We start from the raw sequence: 24,728 nt of genomic DNA on the forward strand, positions 1-24,728 counted from the left end.
CATCAGAGGGATCTCATTGTTAAAAGGTATGAGTCAGGAGAAGGGTACAAAAGAATGTCCAAGGCATAAGATTTACCACGGAACACAGTGAAGACAGTCATCATCAAGTGGAGAAAATATGGCACAACAGTGACATTACTAAGAACTGGACGTCCCTCCAAAATTTATGAAAAGAAGAGAATCTCCGTATTCTTCACATGTCTGGGCTATGGGGTAGAGTGGCAAGACGAAAGCCTTTTCTTACGACGAAATACATCCAAGCCAGGCTACATTTTGCAAAAACACATCTGAAGTCTCGCAAAAGCATGTGGGAAAAGGTGTTATGGTCTGATGAAACCAAGGTTAAACTTTTTGGCCATAATTCCAAAAGATATGTTTGGCGCAAAAACAACAATGCACATCACCAAAAGAACACCATACCCACAGTGAAGCATGGTGGTGGCAGCATCATGCTTTGGGGCTGTTTTTCTTCAGCTGGATCTGGGGCCTTAGTCAAAGAGGTATTGCATTCACAATGATCACTGTTAAATCTGTTAATGATTTGACAGTGATCATTTTTGTAAATACATTTTATTACCCAATTCCCACCCTTTTTGAGAAAATAAGTACCCTCTTACCAGATTGTTGTCTTTAGTCTCCCCTGGTTACGGCCACCTCTTACCTGTCGAATCCTGTGGCCGCGCTTGCGCAGAAGACTGAAGATTTTCTCCCGGCCGGGCAATGTCCTGAACGAGCACGCCGCCGCACATGCACCATGATTACTTCTTCCTCGCCAATATAGTACAGAGCTGCGAACGCGCATGCCGGCTCTGTACTATACAGGCCAGGAAGAAGTCACCAAGGCGCATGCGAGGAGGCATACACGTTCATGACATTGCGTGGTGCGGCTGGGAGAAAATCTTCAGTCTTCTGCGCAAGCGTGGCCCAGGCGGGAGAAGACGTCAAGCAAGCTGACTGAGCCCGCCCAGCCAAATCCAGGAAGTGAACGTCACGCTTGCAGCAGGTAAGTATGAAAACTGCTGATGGGAATACCCGTTTAAGCTAAAAGGGAATTGTGAACAGTTCCAAATATCAGTCAATATTGGCACAAAACCTTCAGGCTTCTCCTGAACATGAAAAGAAACTTCATCGTTCAGCATGACAACGACCCAAAGCATACATCCAAATCAACAAAGGAATGGCTTCACTAGAAGAAGATTACAGTTTTGGAATGGCCCAGCCAGAGCCCAGACCTGAATCCAATTGAAAATCTGTGGGTGATCTGAAGAGGGCTGTGCACAGGAGATGCCCTCGCAATCTGACAGATTTGGAGTGTTTTTGTAAAGAGTGGGCAAATCTTGACAAGTCAAAATGTGCCATGCTGACCTGTGAATTACAAGAAGAAGTAGCGCCGGGCGGCCACAGTGCATATAAGTATAATGCTGCTGAGTAACTGACCATGGCAGAAGGACTTCAGTAGCGTCCTGGCTGCCATGGTAACCGATTGGAGCCCCAGCATTACACTCCGATCGGAACTGCCGCTGCCACCAATGATGGCCCTGCCTGGCCCTTTCAAATCAAGAGGGCGGGTGCACAGCCCACCAATGATTTTAATACCGGGGAGGAGGGGATTGGGAGGTCGCACTGCCCACCAATGCAAACATTGTAGAAACATTCCCGTCACCCGACCTCTGACAGGGAGCTGTGATCACATTAAGGCCTCGTTCACACCAGGCAGTGCGTTCCGGCCAGATTCTGTCCAGAATGCACTGCACTGCGAGCGGCTAATTATATTGTGGGGCAGGAGGGGGCGTAGTGGTCTGTTGACGTGATTGGGCATGGTTAAGGTGCCAACGGCTGCAATGCGTTCGGCTGCACAGGATCGCAAGGAACATTATGCCTGCGGTCCAGTCCAAACAAAATGCAAGCAGCATTTTGACCGGACCTTAGGCATAATTGTGCCTTGCGATCCCGTGCATCCGATCGCCTGCGGCTGTGGCTACAGTGCCATTTACTTCAATGGATCGTCACACCCCCTCCTGCCCCACAATATAGTGAGCCGGCCGCGATGTAGTGCATTCTGGACAGAATCATCTGGCGAGACTGAGGACTAAACTTAGAGTCGTTTCACACCACAAAGACAGGAACGCAAGCCATCCATCTCCCTGCATAAGGAAGCGTGGCGGTGCATTGAAATATGGTTTTGATTTTAAAAAAATTTATCAGGATAAGTAGATTGTTATGAGGGACAAGTAGTTTATTATTATTTTTTATTTTATTTCCATAACCCTGAATATTCAAACAAAGTATTATGCAAATCGACTTTGGATGTTTCATCCGAAGTCGATTCACTCATCCCTAGTCGCAAGTAGTCATTATTTCACACTAGCGATACAGAACTTGTAGGATTTGTCAGTGGAAAAAAAATTCTATTTTTTCTTCAGTTTGCTTTACAGTTTTCTGCAAATCTCTTAAAGGCTATGTACACCTTTGGAGGCAATTGTTGTTTAGGATTGCATTTTACTCATTTTTGGCTTAAAATCATATTTTATAAAAAAATATTAGGCCAGTCTGTCACAAAGGGTTAACTCTTTTTGTAACTGCATGACTGGTACTTTCACTTTGTGCCGATCATCTAATAAGCCTCATCTCTAAACTACTAATAAGAAGTCAAACACTTATTTAAGCCACATTCTTACCTGTAAGATAACTGAGCTATAATGTGTTTATAATGTCAGAGAGCCTGTCAGCTCCCCAAATAACAAAAAAGGAAGAAAATCCACAGGCTGCTTTTACAGCATCTCAGTGGTGTACAGAAAAAAGGAATCCATATTTTTTTTTTTAACCCTTCGGGACCAAGCCATTTTTTCACCTTAAGGACCAGGCCATTTTTTAGCAAATCTGATGCGTCACCTTATGTGGTGATGACTTTAAAAAGCTTTTACTTATGCAGGCCATTCTGAGATTGTTTTCTCGTCACATATTGTACTTCATGACAGTGGTAAAATTGTGTAAAAAAATGTTAATTTTAATTTATTTAAAAAAATACCAGATTTACCAAACCTTTGGAAAAATTTGCAAATTCCCAAAATTTTTATTTCTCTACTTTTATAATAGATACTTTACATTCCCCATATGTCTACTTCATGTTTGGATCATTTTGAAAGTGACATTCTATTTTTATGGGGGATGTTAGAAAGCTTAGAAGCAAATACTAAAATGTTTAAGAAAATTTCCAAAACCCAATTTTTTCAGGACCAGTTCAGTTATGAAGTAACTTTCTGGGGCTTACATATTAGAAGCCACCCATAAATCACACATTTTAAAAATTACACCCCTCAAGCTATTCAAAACGTATTTTACTAACTTTGCTAACCCTTTAGCTGTCCCACGAGAATTAAAGGAAAAAGGGAATGAAATTCCAAAATGTCACTTTTTTGGCAGATTTTCCATTTTAATCCATTTTTTTTCCAGTAACAAATCGAGGGTTACCAGCCAAACAAAACCCAATATGTATTACCCTGATTCTGTAGTTTACAGGAAAAAAAAAAACATATGTAGTTGTAAACTTCTGTACGGGCACATGGCAGGGCGCAGAAGGAAAGCAACGCCATATGGTTTTTGGGGAGGGTATTTCACTGGGATAATTTAAGTTGCCATTTCACATTTGAAGACCCCCAGATGCACCCCTAGAGTAGAAACTCCAAAGAAATGACCCCATTTTGGAAACTACGGGATAAGGTGGCAGTTTTGTTGGCACTATTTTAGGGTACATATGATTTTTGGTTGCTCTATATATCACTTTCTGTGAGGCAAGGTAACAAAAAATAGCTGTTTTGGCACCATTATTTTTTTTTGCCATTTACAATGTTCATCTGACAGGTTAGATAATGTGCTATTTTTATAGAGCAGGTTGTTACGGACACGACAATACCAAATATGACTACTGTACTTTCTTTGGTTGTTTCAGTTTTACATAATAAAGTATTTTTTGGGGGAAAAAAAGATTTTTTTATTGTCTCCATATAAAGGAGCTCATTTTTTTTCAGTACGAGATGACTGTTTAATTGGCACTATTTTAGGGTGCATATGACTTTTCGATCACTTGGTATTACACTTTTTGTGATGTCAGGTGACAAAAAAATGGCTTTTTTGACACACTTTATTGTTCACCTGAGGGGTTAAATTATGTGAATTTTATACAGCAGGTTCTTACGGACCTGGCGATACCTAATATGTATACTTTTTTTATTTGTTTATTTACATTTTACACAACCGCATTTTTGAAACAAAAAATAATGTTTTAGTGTCTCAATATTCTGAGTCATAATTTTCTTATTTTTTGGGCGATTGTCTTATGTAGGTTCTCATATTTTGCGGGATGAGATGACTGTTTAATTGGTACGATTTGGTTTGTATATGACTGATCGCTTGGCATTACACTTTTTGTGAAGTTGCCTAAAAAAAATGTGTACAATTTTTTTTTTAACTTTATTTTGGGAAAAATTACCTTTTCAGGGTTTGATCCCTGTTTCAATTCAGTGCAATACATTCATATTGCACCCGCACTGAATCCTGACCCATTCATTTCTATGGGGCTGTGCACACGAGCTGTGATTTTCACGCATCACTCGTGCGTGAAAATCGCAGCATGCTCCTCTTTGTGCGTTTTTCACGTAACGCAGGCCCTTATAGAAATGAATGGGGTTTCGTGAAAATCGCAAGCATCCGCAAGCAAGTGCGGATGCGGTGCGGTTTTCATGCACAGTTGCTAGGAGACGATTGGGATGGAGACCCGATCATTATTATCTTCCCTTATAACATGGTTATAAGGGAAAATAATAGCATTCTGGATACAGAATGCATAGTACAAAACCGCTGGAGGGGGTTAAAAAAATAAATAAAAATAAATTTAACTCACCTTAATCCACTTGATCACGCAGCCCGACTTCTCTTCTGTAGTCTTCTTTGCTGTGTGCAGGAAAAGGACCTGTGGTGACGTCACTCCGGTCATCACATGATCCATCACCATGGTAAAAGATCATGTGACGGACCATGTGATGACCGGAGTGACGTCACCACAGGTCCTTTTCCTGCACACAGCAAAGACAACAGAAGAGAAGCCGGGCTGCGCGATCAAGTGGATTAAGGAGAGTTACATTTTTATTTTATTTTTTTTAACCCATCCAGCGCTATTGTACTATGCATTCTGTATTCAGAATGTTATTATTTTCACTTATAACCATGTTATAAAGGGAAAATAATACCATCTACAGAATACCGATCCCAAGCCCGAACTTCTGTGAAGAAGTTCGGGTTTGGTTACCAAACATGCCAATTTTTTTCACGCACGTGCAAAACGCGAAAAATCGTGCATGTTCCCACAACGCACCCGCACCTTTTCCCGCAACGCCCGTGTGAAAGGGGCCTTAAGGTACTTTCACACTTGCGGCAGAGAATTCTGTCAGGCAGTTCCGTTACAGATCCGGCAATCCGGACTCAAACTCAAACAGACTGATCCGGATGCAGAACTGTCTGACAAATGCATTGAAATTCCGGATCAGTTTCTTCGGTGTCATCTGGAAAAATGGATCAGGTATTTATTTTATTTTTCACAGATTTAAAAAGGTCTGCGCATGTGCGGACCGGAAGAACGGATCCGTCAATGCAGCAATTTTAATACACTAATACATTTCAATGGAAATTAATGCTGGATCCGGCATTCCGGCAAGGGAGTGAACTGATACATACGGAACAGAATGCTCTCCGTTCAGAATGCATTAGGATAAAACTGATCCGTTTTTTTTCCAGTATTGAGCCCCTGTGATGAAATTCAATACCGGAAAAGAAAAAACGCTAGTGTGAAAGTACCCTAAGACGCAGACCGTTGCCTAGGAGACCGAGCCCTCAGGCTGGATCTCTTTGGCTTCCGTAGCTGGCAGGCTCCAATGCCTGTGGAAGGCATCGGGGCTGCCATGGCGACCATCGGCCCCCTGCCAGCGCAGCATGGGGGGCCGAAGGAATCAGAGGGTGCCCCCTCCCTCTGTAAACCCCGCACATGCCGAGGTCAGCGCCGACCATGGCATGTGATAGGGTTAGGCCCCCTGCACAAGAATGTGTGCTGCCTGTTGCCGCATTGCGGAACCGCAATACACAGGCTCCGTTCCGTGGGCATGCCGCATCACGGATGCAGACCCATTCACTTCAATGGGTCTGCAAATCCGGAGATGCAGAATGGTGTGGAACGGAAGCACGTAATGGAACCCTACGGAAGCACTACGGAGTGCTTCCGTGGGTTTTCTTCACGTACTTCCGTTCCGCAAAAAGACAGAACAAAGTCCTATCTTTTTGCGAAACGGGCGGATCGCGGACCCATTAAGGTGAATGGGTCCGCAATCCGCTGCCCCACGGTCGGTGTTCGTGCATTGCGGGCCGCAGCAAGGCCACAGGGCGCACACCAACATGCCAGGAGGCCTTAATCTGCTGGCAATGCCGCATACAGCGATGTCGGCAGTTGCAGCAGGGGACCGGCTATCAGTAACAGCTGGGCCCGTGCTGCGGATCGGCGGGTGCAGCTCCTGCACCTGCCCAATCACATCACAAACATGCACATGGAAATGCAGCAAGGGGTTAATAAAGACCAATTGAAAAATATTATTGCAATAATAATAAAATAAAAAAATGCACCCAAAGGTGTACATGGCCTTCAGGTTCTGGCATTTTTTTCTGCACAGGTGCAGTTTTTAATGCATTTTTTCCCCACACGTGTTCTTTTAGTTTGCTTTAGTGCATTTCAGTGTCTTTCATTGATCAATTGACTTAAATACATGAAAAACTACTGAAGATAGAACAAGGTGAGATTTTTCCTGAATGGACAGATAGTCCGTGAAAAACAATGCTCATGTGCACATACCAATTAAAATGAATGTGTTAGGGTTCAGTCCAGATGCTGTCTGTTCGCAAAACGGGATGCATTTGGACTAGGGCTGCAGTAAACGATTATTTTAGTAATTGCGTATTCTAACGATTATTATTTTTTTACGATTAATCGAGTACTGTAATAAGAAAAAATGAATTAATAGACCGTTTTCCTTTATAAAAGCTTATCAGACCCCAACACCCTTTGCTACCCCAGTGCCATCAGCTCCACTATCCCCCAGTGCCTTCAGCTCTCCCCCAACCCAGTGCCATCAGTCACCCTGTGTCATTACTCCATCACCCCAAGTATCATTACTCAGTCACCCCAAGTGTCAGCATTTCATTGTCCTGTGCCTCAAGTGTTAGCACATCTTTGTCATGTCCTTTGAAGACATAGTGTATGATTGTCCTATACCTCCAAGTGTTAATGTATCAATGTCCTGTCACCCAGTGTCATTACTCTGTCACCCCAATGGTCAGCATGTCCTTTTCCTGCCCCTCCAAGTGTTTGTAATGTTATTACCTTGTACCCAGATTTGCGTTATTGAAGATCTGAGATATGCCATTTGGCAGGGGTCCACAAGAAGTGAGGTCAAGGGTTCTGGGCGGCAGAGAACTGTAAATACAATCAAGGAGTGCAGTTTACATCTCATAACCGCGCTCATCCTCCGCTGTTATTAATGCTTGTCGGGACTATTTATCCAGCGGCTGCTGACAGCTCCATATTTGCTGTCTAAATTTCCATCATAAGTAAGTTAGTAATGCAGCGCTTTAATAAGCCTTCTGCGGTGATTGTTTACTTGAGCTGGATTTCCAATCTACAGGACGGCTACTTTGCAACTCAGTGTGTATGTGAATGTTTAATGTCAATGACACGGAGCCAGGGCCTTCCTGGAAAAAAACAGTGCCACAGTGTACAGAGCTCACCCTCTTACCTTTTCAGCAGGGGCGCCACCGACACTCCATCGTTCCGCTCTGCGTCTGACGTCACACAGCGCGTCGGGTCACGGCGTGTGGACGTCAATGCAGTGCGGAACCATGGACGTGCTGTGGAGTGTCCGAAGGCCCCCTGCTGGAAAGGTGAGTATTCCGAGCGCATTTGGGCCAGCGGGAGACCACGGAGCAGGAGTTATAGCAAGCGCTTCACTCCCGCTCTGTGGTCACGTGACACAAACTAATCTAATTTGGACAGAAAACTCTTGTGAAATTTGCCTAAAAAAAAAAATTACAGCAAAAGTAAAAAAAAAAAAAAAAAAAAAAAAAAAGGATTCCCTATCCCGATATCTGAAAATCACGTGTATAACTGAGACGTGGCAAGGCTTGTAACGCACTGTTCTTCAGACACATCTGTGACCTTGTCTCAGGACAGTGTTCTGCTCATTCTCCTGGACTCTGCCCTGTAGATATGTTATCAGCAATGACGCTGTGTCTAAGGGCTCATGCACACGACCGTATGTGTTTTGAGGTCCGCAAAAAACTGATCCGCAAAAAATACGGATAACATCCGTATTTTGTGGAACGGAAACAGAACAGCTGGCCCTAATAGAACAGTACTATCCTTGTCCGTAATGCGAACAATAATAGGACATGTTCTATTTTTTGCCAAATGGAAATACGGAAACGGAATGCACACAGTAACTTCACTTTTTTTTGCGGACCCATTAAAGTGAATGCTTCCGCATACGGTCTGCAAAGAACAAAATAAAAAAAGAAACAGACAAGAAAAGAAAAAAAGACGTTCGTGTGCCTTAGGGTGGGGTTTTTCCCAGCAGTGTTTCAAGAAAGCTTGCGCATTTTTTGCAGAACTGGAAAATCTGCCAGAAAAGTGAAATTAAAAAATTTGATCTCCATTTTCCTTTAATTCTTGTGGACCACATAAAGGGTAAAATCAGTTTTGAATACCTTGAGGGGTGTAGTTTCTACAATGGGGTCATTTATGGGGGTATCGACTATGTAAGCCCCACAAAGTGACTTCAGACCCGAACTGGTCCTTAAAGGGAACATGTCACCTGGAAAAGACAATTTACACTAATCACAGTACCTTAACCACTTCAGCCCCGCTAGGTGAAACCCCCTTCATGACCAGAGCACTTTTTGCACTTCGGCACTACACTCCTTTCACCGTTTATCGCTCGGTCATGCAACTTACCACCCAAATGAATTTTACCTCCTTTTCTTCTCACTAATGGAGCTTTCATTTGGTGGTATTTTATTGCTGCTGACATTTTTACTTTCTTTGTTATTAATCAAAATGTAACGATTTTTTTGCAAAAAAATGACATTTTTCACTTTCAGCTGTAAAATTTTGCAAAAAAAACGACATCCATATATAAATTTTTCGCCAAATTTATTGTTCTACATTTCTTTGATAAAAAAAAAAATGTTTGGGAAAAAAAAATAAAAAAATGGTTTGGGTAAAAGTTATAGCATTTACAAACTATGGTACAAAAATGTGAATTTCCGCTTTTTGAAACAGCTCTGACTTTCTGAGCACCTGTCATGATTCCTGAGGTTCTACAATGCCCAGGCAGTAGAAAAACCCCACAAATGACCCCATTTCGGAAAGTAGACACCCTAAGGTATTCGCTGATGGGCATAGTGAGTTCATAGAACTTTTTATTTTTTGTCACAAGTTAGCGGAAAATGATGATTTCTTTTTTTTTTTTTTTTCCTTACAAAGTCTCATATTCCACTAACTTGCGACAAAAAATAAAAAATTCTAGGAACTCGCCATGCCCCTCACAGAATACCTTGGGGTGTCTTCTTTCCAAAATGGGGTCACTTGTGGGGTAGTTATACTGTTTGGGCAGTATAACTACCCCACAAGTGACCCCATTTTGGAAAGAAGACACCCCAAGGTATTCCGTGAGGGGCATGGCGAGTTCCTAGAATTTTTTATTTTTTGTCGCAAGTTAGTGGAATATGAGACTTTGTAAGGAAAAAATAAAAAAAATAAAAATCATCATTTTCCGCTAACTTGTGACAAAAAATAAAAAATTCTAGATACTCGCCGTGCCCCTCACGGAATACCTTGGGGTGTCTTCTTTCCAAAATGGGGTCACTTGTGGCGTAGTTATACTGCCCTGGCAATTTAGGGGCCCAAATGTGTAAGAAGTACCTTGCAATCAAAATGTGTAAAAAATGGCCTGCGAAATCCGAAAGGTGCACTTTGGAATATGTGCCCCTTTGCCCACCTTGGCTGCAAAAAAGTGTCACACATGTGGTATCGCCGTACTCAGGAGAAGTTGGGCAATGTGTTTTGGGGGGTCATTTTACATATACCCATGCTGGGTGAAAGAAATATCTTGGCAAAAGACAACTTTTCCCATTTTTTTATACAAAGTTGGCATTTGACCAAGATATTTTTCTCACCCAGCATGGGTATACGTAAAATGACACCCCAAAACACATTGCCCAACTTCTGCTGAGTACGGCGATACCACATGTGTGACACTTTTTTGCAGCCTAGATGCGCAAAGGGGCCCAAATTCCTTTTAGGAGGGCATTTTTAGACATTTGGATCCCAGACTTCTTCTCACACTTTCGGGCCCCTAAAAAGCCAGGGCAGTATAAATACCCCACATGTGACCCCACTTTGGAAAGAAGACACCCCAAGGTATTCAATGAGGGGCATGGCGAGTTCCTAGAATTTTTATTTTTTTTGCATAAGTTAGCGGATATTGATTTTTTTTTTGATTTTTTTCTCACTTTCCGCTAACTTAGGACAAAAATTTCAATCTTTCATGGACTCAATATGCCCCTCACGGAATACCTTGGGGTGTCTTCTTTCCGAAATGGGGTCACATGTGGGGTATTTATACTGCCCTGGCTTTTTAGGGGCCCTAAAGCGTGAGAAGAGGTCTGGAATATAAATGTCTAAAAATGTTTACGCATTTGGATTCCGTGAGGGGTATGGTGCGTCCATGTGAGATTTTATTTTTTGACACAAGTTAGTAGATTATGAGACTTTGTAAGAAAAAACAAAAACAAACAAAAAATTTCCGCTAACTTGTGCCAAAAAAAATGTCTAAATGGAGCCTTACCGGGGGGGGGGGGGGTGATCAATGACAGGGGGGTGATCACCCATATAGACTCCCTGATCACCCCCCTGTCATTGATCACCCCCCTGTAAGGCTCCATTCAGACATCCGCATGATTTTTTACGGATCCATGGATCGGATCCACAGAACGCATGCGGACGTCTGAATGGAGCCTTACAGGTGGGTTATCAATGACAGGGGGTGATCAGGGTAATCACCCCCCTGTCACTGATCACCCCCCCTGTAAGGCTCCATTCAGACATCCGCATGATTTTTTACGGATCCATGGATACATGGATCGGATCCACAAAACACATGCGGACGTCTGAATGGAGCCTTACAGGGGGGTTATCAATGACAGGGGGGTGATCAGGGAGTGTATATGGGTGATCACCCGCCTGTCATTGATCACCCCCTGTAAGGCTCCATTCAGACGTCCGCATGTGTTTTGCGGATCCGATCCATGTATTCATAAAAATCATGCGGACGTCTGAACGGAGCCTTACAGGGGAGTGATCAATGACAGGGGGGTGATCAATGACAGGGGGTGATCAGGGAGTGTATATGGGTGATCACCCGCCTGTCATTGATCACCCCCCTGTAAGGCTCCATTCAGACGTCCGTATGCTTTTTGCGGATCCGATCCATGTATCCGTAAAAATCATACGGACGTCTGAACGGAGCCTGACAGGGGGGTGATCAGGGAGTTTATATGGGGTGATCATGGGTGATCAGGGGTTTATAAGGGGTTAATAAGTGACGGGGGGGGGGGGGGGGGTGTAGTGTAGTGTGGTGTTTGGTGCTACTGTACTTACCTACCTGAGTCCTCTGGTGGTCGATCCTAACAAAAGGGACCACCAGAGGACCAGGTAGGAGGTATATTAGACGCTGTTATGAAAACAGCGTCTAATATACCTGTTAGGGGTTAAAAAATTCGGATCGCCGCTGGCATGCTGGAGATCCACTCGCTTACCTTCCGTTCCTGTGCGCGCGCGCGTTCACAGGAAATCTCGGCTCTCGCGGGAGGACGCGTATATGCGTCCACCCAGAAGAGCAGGACCGCCGGCAGGACGCAATCCTGCGTACGGCGGTCCTAAGGTGGTTAAAGTATCTCTCATAGTGTGCCCAAAGATGTATTCATATCTTCTTTCTGCGTTGTGCGGTCTCATAAAATCAACTTACAAAACTGTGTTTGGCACCTTTTTGAAGTCGTGCTGAAGTCACGGGGGCAGCGGCCTTCTTGACTCAACCGTCGGATAAGCCCGCCCCTATGCCGCTCCTTCCCATATTGAAATTTTTCCCAGTAGCAGTTACCGCGCTCTTCTCGCGCATGCGCAGTGCGCGTCCTGCCGCAGAGCGATCCCAACTACGGCTCCCTCCCTCCCTGGCATCTTCTTTTTCACTGTGCCTGCACCGTTCCTATACCGCGCGGCGTGAGCGCGATCACTGTCTGCTTGCACTGCAGCGCTGGCGCAGTGAACATGCAGATGCCACAGAGGATGACTTCAATAAAGTGCTTATATATCACTTAACTCGGGGATCATCTTATTCAATCCCTGCCACACTGAAATCTAAATTAAGACCATGTTAATTTAGATTTCAGTGTGGCAGGGATTGAATAAGATGATCCCCCAGTTAGGAGATATATCAGCACTTTATTGAAGTCGTCCTCTGTATTTTGTATAATCTTAGTGATTTTTTAAATTGGTTTTAATTATGTCTGTTATATCCTCTAGATTAATATGTGGAACCAGCTTGTGTCAATTATACGCCCAGTCCCTAAACTAGATGTATGTCACCATAGTCATATATATGCCCTACCCCAATTTGTTGGAGGTGGAGATATATATGACATGAACTATTGGACAGATGGACCCTTGCTCCGGGAGCTCCGCTTTCGCTGTGTCCGCAAAGTTTTGTCCATTACCCTGGCAACGGGACGCATTGCGATGTCATATCCGTGCGCGACTGTTAGTCTCTGCGCCAGCTGTGCCGTTTGAGCAGATGCCTATTGTGTTCACGCGGGATCTCTGTGAGATCTGCAGCGCGGTTGCCTGGGAGATATACAAAAAGCGAGTAGCGCGAGTCTGCGCAGTGTAGAAGCTTTCGATCAATGAAGGGGCCCAGATGGGACTGACAGCCAGGAACCTGTTATATCCGCCAACATCGCTGTAAACGGCATTGTCGGCGGAGTAACCCCCTTATATGCTGCAGTTAAAGTAGACCATGGCATACAGGGGATTTTCTGGGTTTTGTGGCACCCTCCCTGTCCCAGGGACCCGATGGCTGAGAGGGCAGCCCAATGTCCTCCATAGTCATTGGGGCTTGCCGTCTACAGAAGCCTATGAGCTCTAGCCCCCAGGCTGGGTCTCCTAGACAACTGTCAGTTTAATGCTGGCTTCCAATGCATTACAATTTTTTTTTTTACAATGTATTGTAATGCGCTACACAACACAGTCACCCCCAAAATATAAAATAAAAATAAAATAATACGCGGCTTTTAGAACATTTTTACATTGTCACATCCGTAACCACCTGCTCTATAAAAATACCACATGAGCTAACCTGTCAGAAGAATAATGTAAATAACAAAAAATAAAAAAAAGGTGCCAAAACAGCTATTTTTTGTTACTTTGCCTCACAAAAAGTTTAATATAGAGCAACCAAAAAATAAGATGTATCCTAAAATAGTACCAACAAAACTGCTACCTTATCCCTTAGTTTCCAAAATCAGGTCACTTTAACCCTTGCTTTGTAACTGGAAAAAAAATGGCTTACAATAGAAAGTCTGCTAAAAAAAAGTGAAATTCTGAAATTTCATCTCCATATTCCATTAATTCTTGTGGAACACTTAAAGGGTTAACAAAGTTTGTAAAATCAGTTTTGAATACCTTGAAAGGTGTTGTTTCTAAAATGGGGTCATTTTTGGGTGGTTTCTATTATGTAAGCCTCACAAAGTGACTTCAGACCTGAACTGGTCATTAAAAAGTAGGTTTTGGAAATTTTCTCAAAATTCTAAACTTCTAAGCCTTCTAACGTCCCCCAAAAATAAAATGGCATTAACAAAATGATCCAAACATAAAGTAGACATATGGGGAATGTAAAGTAATAACCATTTTTGGAGGAATGTTTGGAAAATTAAATTTTTTTTTTCAAAATTGTTGGTAAAAAAAAAAATTTTTTATTTTTTACTTATTCCATTCTACCACTGACATGAAGTACAACATGTGACGAGAAAATATAAGAATGGCCTAGACAAGTAAAAGCATTTTAAGTCATCACCACATAAAGTGAAATGTCAGATTTGCTCAAAATGGCCTGGTCCTTAAGGCGAAATATGCAGCTGGGCTCAGAAGCAGTGACTCTGTGTTGGGATCTGGGAGGCTTGTGTCTGGATGAAGGCTTGCTACCTGTTTGGCGTAAAAACAGGTTAGTGCTGCTATGGCGAATGACTCTGAGGCAGAATTGCCACCAACACCACAAGTTGACTTTTTGTTTGATAATGGCTGCTTGTTTTGTCACTTGCCTAAAGTGTGAATAAAACATGAACTGTTTGATCCCAAGAACTTGTTGTTGCCTTTATACTGCGTCCGCTAATCCTGTCTACGAGAGCGAAACCCCACTATTTGTGGAGAATGCAGACATGAGCAATGAGGCTGGCGTCACAGATTTTTATTTTTCTGCATTTTTCAGGCAAAATGGTGGACATGATGGAACGCTATGAAGCTACAAGGAATCTAAAAAGGAGGGTTCTGTCGGGAGGGGGGTTGGCAAACCCCAGAAATCCCCACCCCAGGCCAGGAGATTTGAGCTAATAAAACCTGCCCGGGATGTACCCACGGCAGACCTGGCTCCGATAGTCTGCTGGCAGTGTCAGGAGCCTGGCCATGTAAGGGCTGACTGTCGTGTTGAACCTGGACACCAACTATGGCTACAGTCAGTCACCAGGAGGCTGTGTGCAACAGGTACCCCAGAGTCTCAAGATAATTTGTGCCAGGTGGAAGTAGGAGAAACTCTGGCCGAGGCTCTGCTGGACTCAGGGAGTCTGGTGACCCTAGAAAGTGCTACCCTGGTGCGGTCCCCTGAGTATACTGGCCGGAAAGTCGGGGTGATGTGCTTCCACGGAGACTTAAAAGACTACCCCACCGCACCGGTGTCCCCAACTACGGTGGCCGGTAGATGGACCCACGAGGTGGCTGGGAACCTGAAACAAAAAGGGCCAGCCGTCGGGGTGACCGCCACTTCGGTGGAAGAGGGGGAGACAACCCCGCTAAATGTGATGGTGGGAGACGTGGAGGACTTGCCACCGGATCCTGAATTGGCAGACCTCAATGTCTCTGGGGATAATATTGGTGCCGCCCAACGTCGGGACCACACCCCATCCCGTGCCTGGGAAAATGTGTTACTAGTAGATGGTGAACCACAACAACCTCGGGCAGAGTCAGTGTTTCCCCATTTTGTGGTTCATCCGGATATGTTGTATCGGGTAAACCAACTACAAGGTGAACCTATTGAAAAAGTGGTGGCCCCTAAGTCTTATCAGAAGCTTGTGTTAGATCTAGCCCACCAACACGTTCTCGGGGTCACCTGGAGCTGCAGAAAACTCAGGATCGTATTCTACAGTGGTTTTACTGGCCCAGCATAATCAAAGAAGTGGAAGAGTTTTGCGAGTCTTGCCCGACCCCTTTTATGTCCAAGGTGATGAGGGAACGGTCTGGTAGAAATTTTTTATTGTTTGGTTAAACCTGTGTTGAAAAGGGTGGTGGCTAAAGATGGGAAGTACTGGGAACTCCTCCTGCCCCATCTCATGTTCGCATTGTGAGAGGTACCCCAGGCCTCTACTGGATTCTTGCCCTTCGAACTGCTATATGGCAGACACCCTTGTGGTCTCTTGGATGTGGCCAAGTGGTGTGGGAACAACAACCCACTCCACATAAAAGTGTCATTGAGTACGTTACCCAGATGCAAGATCGATAAGAGACAGTGTTGCCTCTTGTTAGGGAGCATATGGAGGAAGCTCAGCGAGTCGGATATATAAAAATCAGCAGGCTCGGGTCCGGATCTTTAACCTGGGTGATCGGGTTTCGGTTCTGGCGCCGACTGTAAACATAAAGTTCCTGGCTAGGTGGCAGGGGCCCTATGAGGTACTCAGGAAAATTGGAGATCTAAACTACAAAAGGTACACCAGCCAGGGCGGCAAAAGCCAGCATGTTTACCATGTGTATTTAGTCAAATCGTGGAAAGATAGGGAAACCTGTACAGAAGACAGCCCGCGGCCAGGTTTTCTAGAAGAGGTGCCGGTCCCTAGTCTGATGCAAGAGAGGCGGCTGCCACCGTAGAAATTGCTGACAGTCTCTCCTCTAAACAGACTCAGGAGGCCAGGGAGTTTGTTAATTGGAACACGGATGTGTTCTCAGACCTCCCTGGACGGACTTCCATAATCCAGCATGACATTGTCAATGAGCCTCAGGCAAAAGTCAGATTAAAACCATACCAGGTACCCAAGGCTCGGCGACAGGCCGTATCGGAGGAGGTGCAGCTAATGTTGCAGCTAGACTTCATTGAGGAGTCAAAAAGGTGAGTTGGCCAGTCATATAGTATTGATACCCAAGCCGGACGGGACGTTGCAGTTTTGTAATGACTTTCGAAAACTTAACAAGGTTTCCAAATTCGATGCGTATCCTATGCCCCGGATGGATGAGCTCATCGAGAGGTTAGGACAAGCCTGGAATTTTTCTGTTTTGGACCTCACGAAAGGATACAGACAGGTGCCCTTAACGGAGGCTGCCAAAGAGAAAACTGGCTTAATCACGCCTGAGGGACTGTATCAATTTAAGGTCTTACCCTTTGGTCTGCATGGCGCCCCTGCCACTTTTTAGCAACTAATGGACATTGTGCTTCGCCCACATTGTCGGTACGCTTCGGCTTACCTGGATGATATTGCCATCCACAGTACCAACTGGGAAAGTCACCTACCCAAAGTGCAGGTTGTAGTGGACTCCTTTCGGAAAGCTGGCCTAACCACTAACCCCAAAAAATGTGTGAGGGGTTAGAAGAGACTAAGTACCTGAGGTATGTCATTGGGTGCGTAGTTATCAAACCCCAAGTAAACAAAATAGAGATACGGAATTGGCCCTGACCTGTCACAACTAGGCAAATAAAGTCATTCCTGGGAATAGTGGGCTATTACATGAAGTTTGTTCCCCACTTTGTGACTCTAGCCGCGTCCTTGACAGGACTCTAGAAGGAACACAAGTCAATGATGGTTCGCTGGGATTATCGGGCGGTGGAGGATCTGTCTACTTTGAAGTCGGCCCTGTGCGGGTCTCCGGCTTTAGTGACGCCCAACTTCAAAAGGGAGTTTATAGTCTAGAGCGATGTCTCCAAAGTAGGCCTCGGTGCTGTACTGTCTCAGGAAGTCAACATGGAGGAGCATCCAGTTGTCTTCCTCAGGCGTAAGCTCACACCCGCCGAGACCCGGTATAGTAGAGTGGAGAGAGTGTGCCTGGCTATCAAGTGGGCACTTGAGTCTCTCCACTATTATTTATTGGGGAGAAAATAAATTTCACCTGGTGACTGACCATTCCCCTCCCAAGTGGATGAGCCAGGCCAAGGACAGAAATGCCCACATCACACAATGGTTTCTCTCCCTACAAAACTAAGTTTCCGGTGGAACACAGGGCAGGCCGGTTACAGGGGAAACGCGGATGCCCTGTCCCGGGTACACTGTCTGGCGCGTGTTCACCCCCCTCAGGGGTGAAAAAAGGGGTGGGGGGTGTCTATGTGACACACTGAAAAGTTTTATCTGGGAAAACAGATCTTTTCCTCCCACCATGTGCTGCTGGGCTGATTTACAGCCAGGTAAGGTCAAATACCGGACCGTATTTTAAGTGCAGATACGGGTTTTGGCACCACCTGCCTGTCCTGTCTGTGTTGGGATCTGGGAGCCTTGTGTCTGGATGAAGGCTTGATACCTGTTTGGCGTGAAAATAGGTTGGTGCTACTATGGTCAAGGACTCTGAGGCAGAATTGCCGCATGGTGTGAATTACCACTAACACCGCAAGGTGACTTTTTGCTTGATTATGACTAATTGTTTTGTCACTTGCCTAAAGTGTGAATAAAACACTGAACTGTTTGATCTTGTTGTTGTTATCATAAATAAATTATATATACAGTACAGACCAAAAGTTTGGACACACCTTCTCATTCAAAGAGTTTTCTTTATTTTCATGACTGAAAATTGTAGATTCACACTGAAGGCATCAAAACTATGAATTAACACATGTGGAATTATATACATAACAAAAAAGTGTGAAACAACTGAAAATATGTCATATTCTAGGTTCTTCAAAAGTAGCCACCTTTTGCTTTGATTAGTGCTTTGCACACACTTGGCATTTTCTTGATGAGCTTCAAGAGGTAGTCACCTGAAATGGTCTTCCAACAGTCTTGAAGGAGTTCCCAGAGATGCTTAACACTTGTTGGCCCTTTTGCCTTCACTCTGCGGTCCAGCTCACCCCAAACCATCTCGATTGGGTTCAGGTCCGGTGACTGTGGCGCAGCACCCCATCACCCTCCTTCGTGGTCAAATAGCCCTTACACAGCCTAAAGGTGTGATTGGGGTCATTGTCCTGTTGAAAAATAAATGATGGTCCAACTAAACGCAAACCGGATGGAATAGCATGCCGCTGCAAGATGCTGTGGTAGCCATGCTGGTTCAGTATGCCTTCAATTTTGAATAAATCCCCAACAGTGTAACCAGCAAAGCACCCCCACACCATCACACCTCCTCCTCCATGCTTCACGGTGGGAACCAGGCATCTAGAGTCCATCCGTTCACCTTTTCTGCGTCGCACAAAGACACAGTGGTTGGAACCAAAGATCTCAAATTTGGGCTCATCAGACCAAAGCACAGATTTCCACTGGTCTAATGTCCATTCCTTGTGTTCTTTAGCCCAAATAAGTATCTTCTGCTTGTTGCCTGTCCTTAGCAGTGGTTTCCTAGCAGATATTCTACCATGAAGGCCTGATTCACACAGTCTCCTCTTAACAGTTGTTCTGCTGCTAGAACTCTGTGTGGCATTGACCTGGTCTCTAATCTGAGCTGCTGTTAACCTGCGATTTCTGAGGCTGGTGACTCGGATGAACTTATCCTCCACAGCAGAGGTGACTCTTGGTCTTCCTTTCCTGGGGCGGTCCGCATGTGAGCCAGTTTCTTTGTAGCACTTGATGGTTTTTGTGACTGCACTTGGGGACACTTTCAAAGTTCTCCCAATTTTTCGGACTAGCTGACCTTCATTTCTTAAACTCGATTTTCTTTACTTAGCCGCTTTTTCTTGCCATAATACAAATTCTAACAGTCTATTCAGTAGGACTATCAGCTGTGTATCCACCTGACTTCTCCACAACACAACTGATGGTCCCAACCCCATTTATAAGGCAAGAAATCCCACTTATTAAACCTGACAGGGAACACCTGTGAAGTGAAAACCATTTCAGGGGACTACCTCTTGAAGCTCATCAAGAGGATGCCAAGAGTGTGCAAAGCAGTAATCAAAGCAAAAGGTGGCTACTTTGAAGAACCTAGAATATGACATATTTTCAGTTGTTTCACACTTTTTTTGTTATGTATATAATTCCACATGTGGTAATTCATCGTTTTGATGCCTTCAGTGTGAATCCACAATTTTCATAGTCATGAATATAAAGAAAACTCTTTGAATGAGAAGGTGTGTCCAAACTTTTGGTCTGTACTATATATATATATATATATATATATATATATATATATATATATATATATATATATATATATATATATATATATATATATATATATTATAAAAAAAAAATACTAGCAGCACCACCTTTGGAGCAAAACGAAAGCGGGTGCAAAGTACGGTAACTGGAGCTTACCCACTAGTAGACAAAAAAAAAAAAAAAAAAAAAAAAAAAAAAAAAAAATCGGACAGCACTCCAGACGGTTTCTTCAGTAAATCAAGTAGTGTTTATTCACCCATGTGGTGGCAGCAAAAAAGCGATGTTTCGGCTCTACATGAGCCTTTCTCAAGCAAAAAGGTTTTGCTTGAGAAAGGCTCATGTATAGATAATATATATTTTATATATACATACATATATATACATATATATACACATATATACACATATATATATATATATTTTACACACACACATATATACATATACACACACACATACATCTAGTCAACCAATCACATGGCAGTTGCTTCAGTGCATGTAGGGCTGTGGTCCTGGTCAAGACAATCTCCTGAACTCCAAACTGAATGTCAGAATGGGAAAGAAATTTTTAGCATGGCATGGTTGTTGGTGCCAGACGGGTCGGTCTGAGTATTTCACAATCTGCTCAGTTACTGGGATTTTCACACACAACCATTTCTAGGGTTTACAAAGAATGGTGTGAAAAGGGAAAAACATCCAGTATGCGGCAGTCCTGTGGGCAAAAATGCCTCGTTGATGCTAGAGGTCAGAGGAGAATTGGCCGACTGATTCAAACTGATAGAAGAGCAACGTTGACTGAAATAACCACTCGTTACAACCAAGGTATGCAGCAAAGCATTTGTGAAGCCACAACACGCACAAACCTTGAAGCGGATGGGCTACAACAGCAGAAGACCCCACCGGGTACCACTCATCTCCACTACAAATAGGAAAAAGACTACAATTTGCACAAGCTCACCAAAATTGGACTGTTGAAGACTGGAAAAATGTTGCCTGGTCTGATGAGTCTCGATTTCTGTTGAGACATTCAAATGGTAGAGTCCGAATTTGGTGTAAACAGAATGAGAACATGTATCCATCATGCCTTGTTACCACTGTGCAGGCTGGTGGTGGTGGTGTAATGGTGTGGAGGATGTTTTCTGGGCACACTTTAGGCCCCTTAGTGCCAATTGGCAATCGTTTAAATGCTACAGGCTACCTGAGCATTGTTTCTGACCATGTCCATCACTTCGTGACCACCATGTACCCATCCTCTGATGGCTACTTCCAGCAGGATAATGCACCATGTCACAAGGCTCTAATCATTTCAAATTGGTTTCTTGAACATGACAATGAGTTCACTGTACTAAAATGGCCCCCACAGTCACCAGATCTCAACCCAATAGAGCATCTTTGGGATGTGGTGGAACGGAAGCTTCGTGCCCTGGATGTGCATTCCTCAAATCTCCATCAACTGCAAGAAGCTATCCTATCAATATGGGCCAACATTTCTAAAGAATGCTATCAGCACCTTGTTGAATCAATGACACATAGAATTAAGGCAGTTCTGAAGGCAAAAGGGGGTCCAACACCATATTAGTATTGTGTTCCTAATAATTCTTTAGGGGTGTGTGTGTGTGTGTGCGTGCGTGCGTGCTTTAGGTGTGTGTCCTTTGAGGACCATAAGATTACAGTCATCAATATAAAAATAATTATATTTTTTTCCATTTAAGAATGTATTTGAACAATAAATAAAACCATTTCCACACTTGTGTCATTTTTGGGGGAGTTTGACACGGGACAAATGTGACTATTTAGGTTACTTTTAATGTAAGGCCAAAAGCCGCAAAATTATTTTGTTACAGCAACTGAAGTTCGTATACTTCAGTTGCTGTAACTAAGCCATTTCATGAAATAACTGGCAAAAAGCTAGATCCATTTGATAAAAACTTATATTTTGACACAAACAAAAAAATACAAAAAAGTATTTTAAGTTCTTAACCTCCTCAGGACCGCCGCACGCAGAAATGCGTCATTGCGGCGGCCCTGTAATTCCTCCTGGACGCGCCATCTCGGGTAGAGCCGGCCCGCGCATCGCAGGTCGGCAAAAGTTAAGGCACAATTTCGTCATCAGCCTGCCAGACAATGATCGTCGCTGGCAGGCTGAGGATTTAAAAAATAAATAAATAAATATCGAATCAGAAGCCATCTAACACATTATTTATATTTATAAATATAAATGTGTTAAATGGCTTCTCTGCTCCTCTGCTGGTCCTTTTCGTCGGTTGGTTCCAGCAGAGGAGCAGACATCACAGTGAGTACACACCAAACACTACACTTAGCCCCAGTTCACCCCCCCCCCCCCCCCCCATCACCCCAATTAATACCTTGATCGCCCCTGTCAATCACCTAGTAAAAGGGAAAAAAGTGATCAGTGTAAACTGTCACTTTTTTTTCACTGGTATTGACCGATAGTTTTAGGATAGTTTAGGCCCCTTGGTTAGGTAGTTAGCGATCGTTTAGCGCCCAGCCCACCGCAGTCACCGATTCGCGTATCGCTAATCAGCATTTGTACTGTTGTATCTGTAAGTGATCAGAACAGTCAGATCTAAAAATAGTATTAGTGTCACCTTATATCACCCTCCACCCAAAACACAGTGTTTGCCCGATCATGCCTGATCGGTCGCGCACACGTGCGTTCACCCACGCCCGCCCCGCCGCAGTGACAAAATATTATTATTTTTTTATCACTGCACAATCACTTTACAAGCGCTGCGGCGATAAAAAAAACAACTGTTTTGATATTTTTTTTATCAATCGCAGCGGCCTCCGGTACTTCGCTAGCCTCCCATTTGTAAGACAGGCTTGCTTTTTTTCTTGGGTAGTCTCAGGGAATACCCCCTAAATGGAGTAGTCCAAATGGAAAATAAGGGGTATTCTTCTGAAGAGGCCTACAGGCTTCTGACCCAGTCAGATGAGGAATGGGAACCCTCATCTGATGAATCCAGCGGGTCAGAATATTAACCTGTAGAAAGCAGTGGCAGTCTGACCCAAAGTTCGGACGAGAAGGTTGAGGTCCCTGATACCACCAGGCGTACCCGGCCCTGTGTTGCTAGACCACAGGTTGCGCAGGATCCGCTTCAAGGGCAGCAGAGTGAGGCTGGCGCTGTCGGATTATGTGATGAGGCATACACCAGCAGCGCAGCCCATCCTGGACCTAGTACCAGCACTGCCGTACAACATGGTGAAGTGGTGAGCACCAGAATGCTGTAAGCATTAGCAATCCGCCGCACAGACAGAAGGAGCGACCGGCGGCCACAGCGCACGTGAGTATAATGCGCTGCTCTCTGCTCACTAACATACCATGGCAGCCAGGACTTCAGTAGCGTCCTGGCTGCCATGGTAACCGATCGGAGCCCCTGCATTACACTGCTGGGGCTCCGATCGGAACTGACACTGCCACCAATGATTGGGGGGGGGGGGGGGACCCTGTGGGATATGGCCGGCACATTCACTGGTGTCGCAGTGGCCACAGTCCCTCCCCTCCTCCTCCTACTCTGTCCTCATTGGTCTTCAGCGGCAGCCGCGCACAGTGGGGAGGGAGAGACTCCCTCCTCCTCCCTCTGCTGTGCCGGCCGGCTCAGTCCTGCCTCTCTGGAGGACACGGAAGCGGTGAGTTAAACGCTTAATTTCACTCCCGCTCCGTGATGTAAACGATTCCTCGATGCAGGGAAACTGCATCGATGAATTTTTTTACTCTATTTAATCAAGTTATTTGAATAATCGTTTCAGCCCTAGCTGGGAGAACAAGATCCTTCCTCAAATTTCAGGAAGAGATTATAGAGAACCTCCTGTATCCAGGAGGTTCCGTGGCCCCAACTACCAGTGTAGTGAGCCGTCTACACGAGCAACATTTTCCCAGTGTCGTTGCCAGTACCTCAAACCAACCACTACCCCGAAAAAAATGTTGTGTGTGTAGCAGGAGTGGAATAAGGCGCGACACCCGCTATTTCTGTCCTAACTGCCCCGACTACCCTGCCCTATGCTTAGGGGAGTGTTTCCGGAAGTACCACACACAGGTACACTTAGCATAGGGATTGCATCTCACAGGACAGGCACACAGGGCTATTAGGGCCCATTCACACAGAGCTGCTGCAAACCTCTCCTTTCACCTGGGACAAAGTGCATAATGTACTTCGCCACATCTCTTGCACATTGTCCCATGGGGAAGGAGAGGTTTGTCCTATAAAAGGTAAAAAAATAAAAATCACTGGTAAGCAAAAAAGTTAACGTTCTGTTCAAAAAGTTTAATAAAGTTTATATGTTCCGTTCAAATGTTATTATAAAGTAAATAAATGTATTACGTTGCAGCCTGGTTTTTTCTTTTTTTTACCTTCCAGGTGGACCAACCGATTGACTAAAGCACTGATGTGCATTCTGACAGAAGCATTGCGCTGCTGTCAGATTACACAAGTCTGTGTATGCAGCGCTGCAAGACGAGATTTCTCCTCTGCAGTAAAAGATACGTTGGCCGAGGCATATGAGCTGAGGGGCGGCGGTGTTCATATGCTTTGGCAAACACTTTGTATATAAAAAAATAATAAAAAATGATTTATAAATCCACATCGATTGATGTGAATGGAGAAATCGGGTTTGCCAGGGCATACAAGCTAAGTGGATTTGGATGTTGGGCGGAGCTCCTATGTCCTGGCAGGCGCCCTTCCCCTCCTCTTTTTTTTTTTTTGGGCAGAGATTTTTTCATACACATTGATCGATGCGAATGAAGAAATCTGTGCTGTTCATTTTTTCTTTCAGCCCGGAGGCTGAACGGGGAAAAAAAAAATGATCTCATTACCCGTATGCTCATATATATGGCCTTACATATAATGATTGCGGAGACCCTCAAATGCCAGTGCAGTAAAAACACCCCACAAATGACCCCATTTTGGAAAGAAGACAACCGAAGGTGTTCGCTGAGGGGCATATTGAGTGCATGAAAGATTGAAATTTTTGTCCCAAGTTAGTGGAAAGGGAGACTTTGTGAGAAAAAA

The 24,728-nt window shown here is 44.3% G+C and overlaps 1 protein-coding gene across 4 annotated transcripts in view; it reads right to left on the reverse strand.

Annotated features, from left to right (window-relative positions):
• The window catches only part of MLLT1 (MLLT1 super elongation complex subunit), a 205,772-nt gene that overhangs the window by 110,655 nt on the left and 70,389 nt on the right, over window positions 1–24,728 (reverse strand). For 2 of the 4 annotated variants that reach the window (XM_044306040.1, XM_044306049.1), the window contains exon 2: window positions 20,657–20,713. The exons of the other annotated variants lie outside the window; for them this stretch is intronic. In XM_044306040.1, coding sequence (XP_044161975.1) covers window positions 20,657–20,713 — 57 coding nt within the window. The remainder of the gene's footprint in view (window positions 1–20,656; window positions 20,714–24,728) is intronic. 4 annotated transcript variants of the gene reach the window in all.

The sequence above is a fragment of the Bufo gargarizans genome, chromosome 1 (assembly GCF_014858855.1).
Source record: "Bufo gargarizans isolate SCDJY-AF-19 chromosome 1, ASM1485885v1, whole genome shotgun sequence".
Lineage (NCBI taxonomy): Eukaryota > Metazoa > Chordata > Amphibia > Anura > Bufonidae > Bufo > Bufo gargarizans.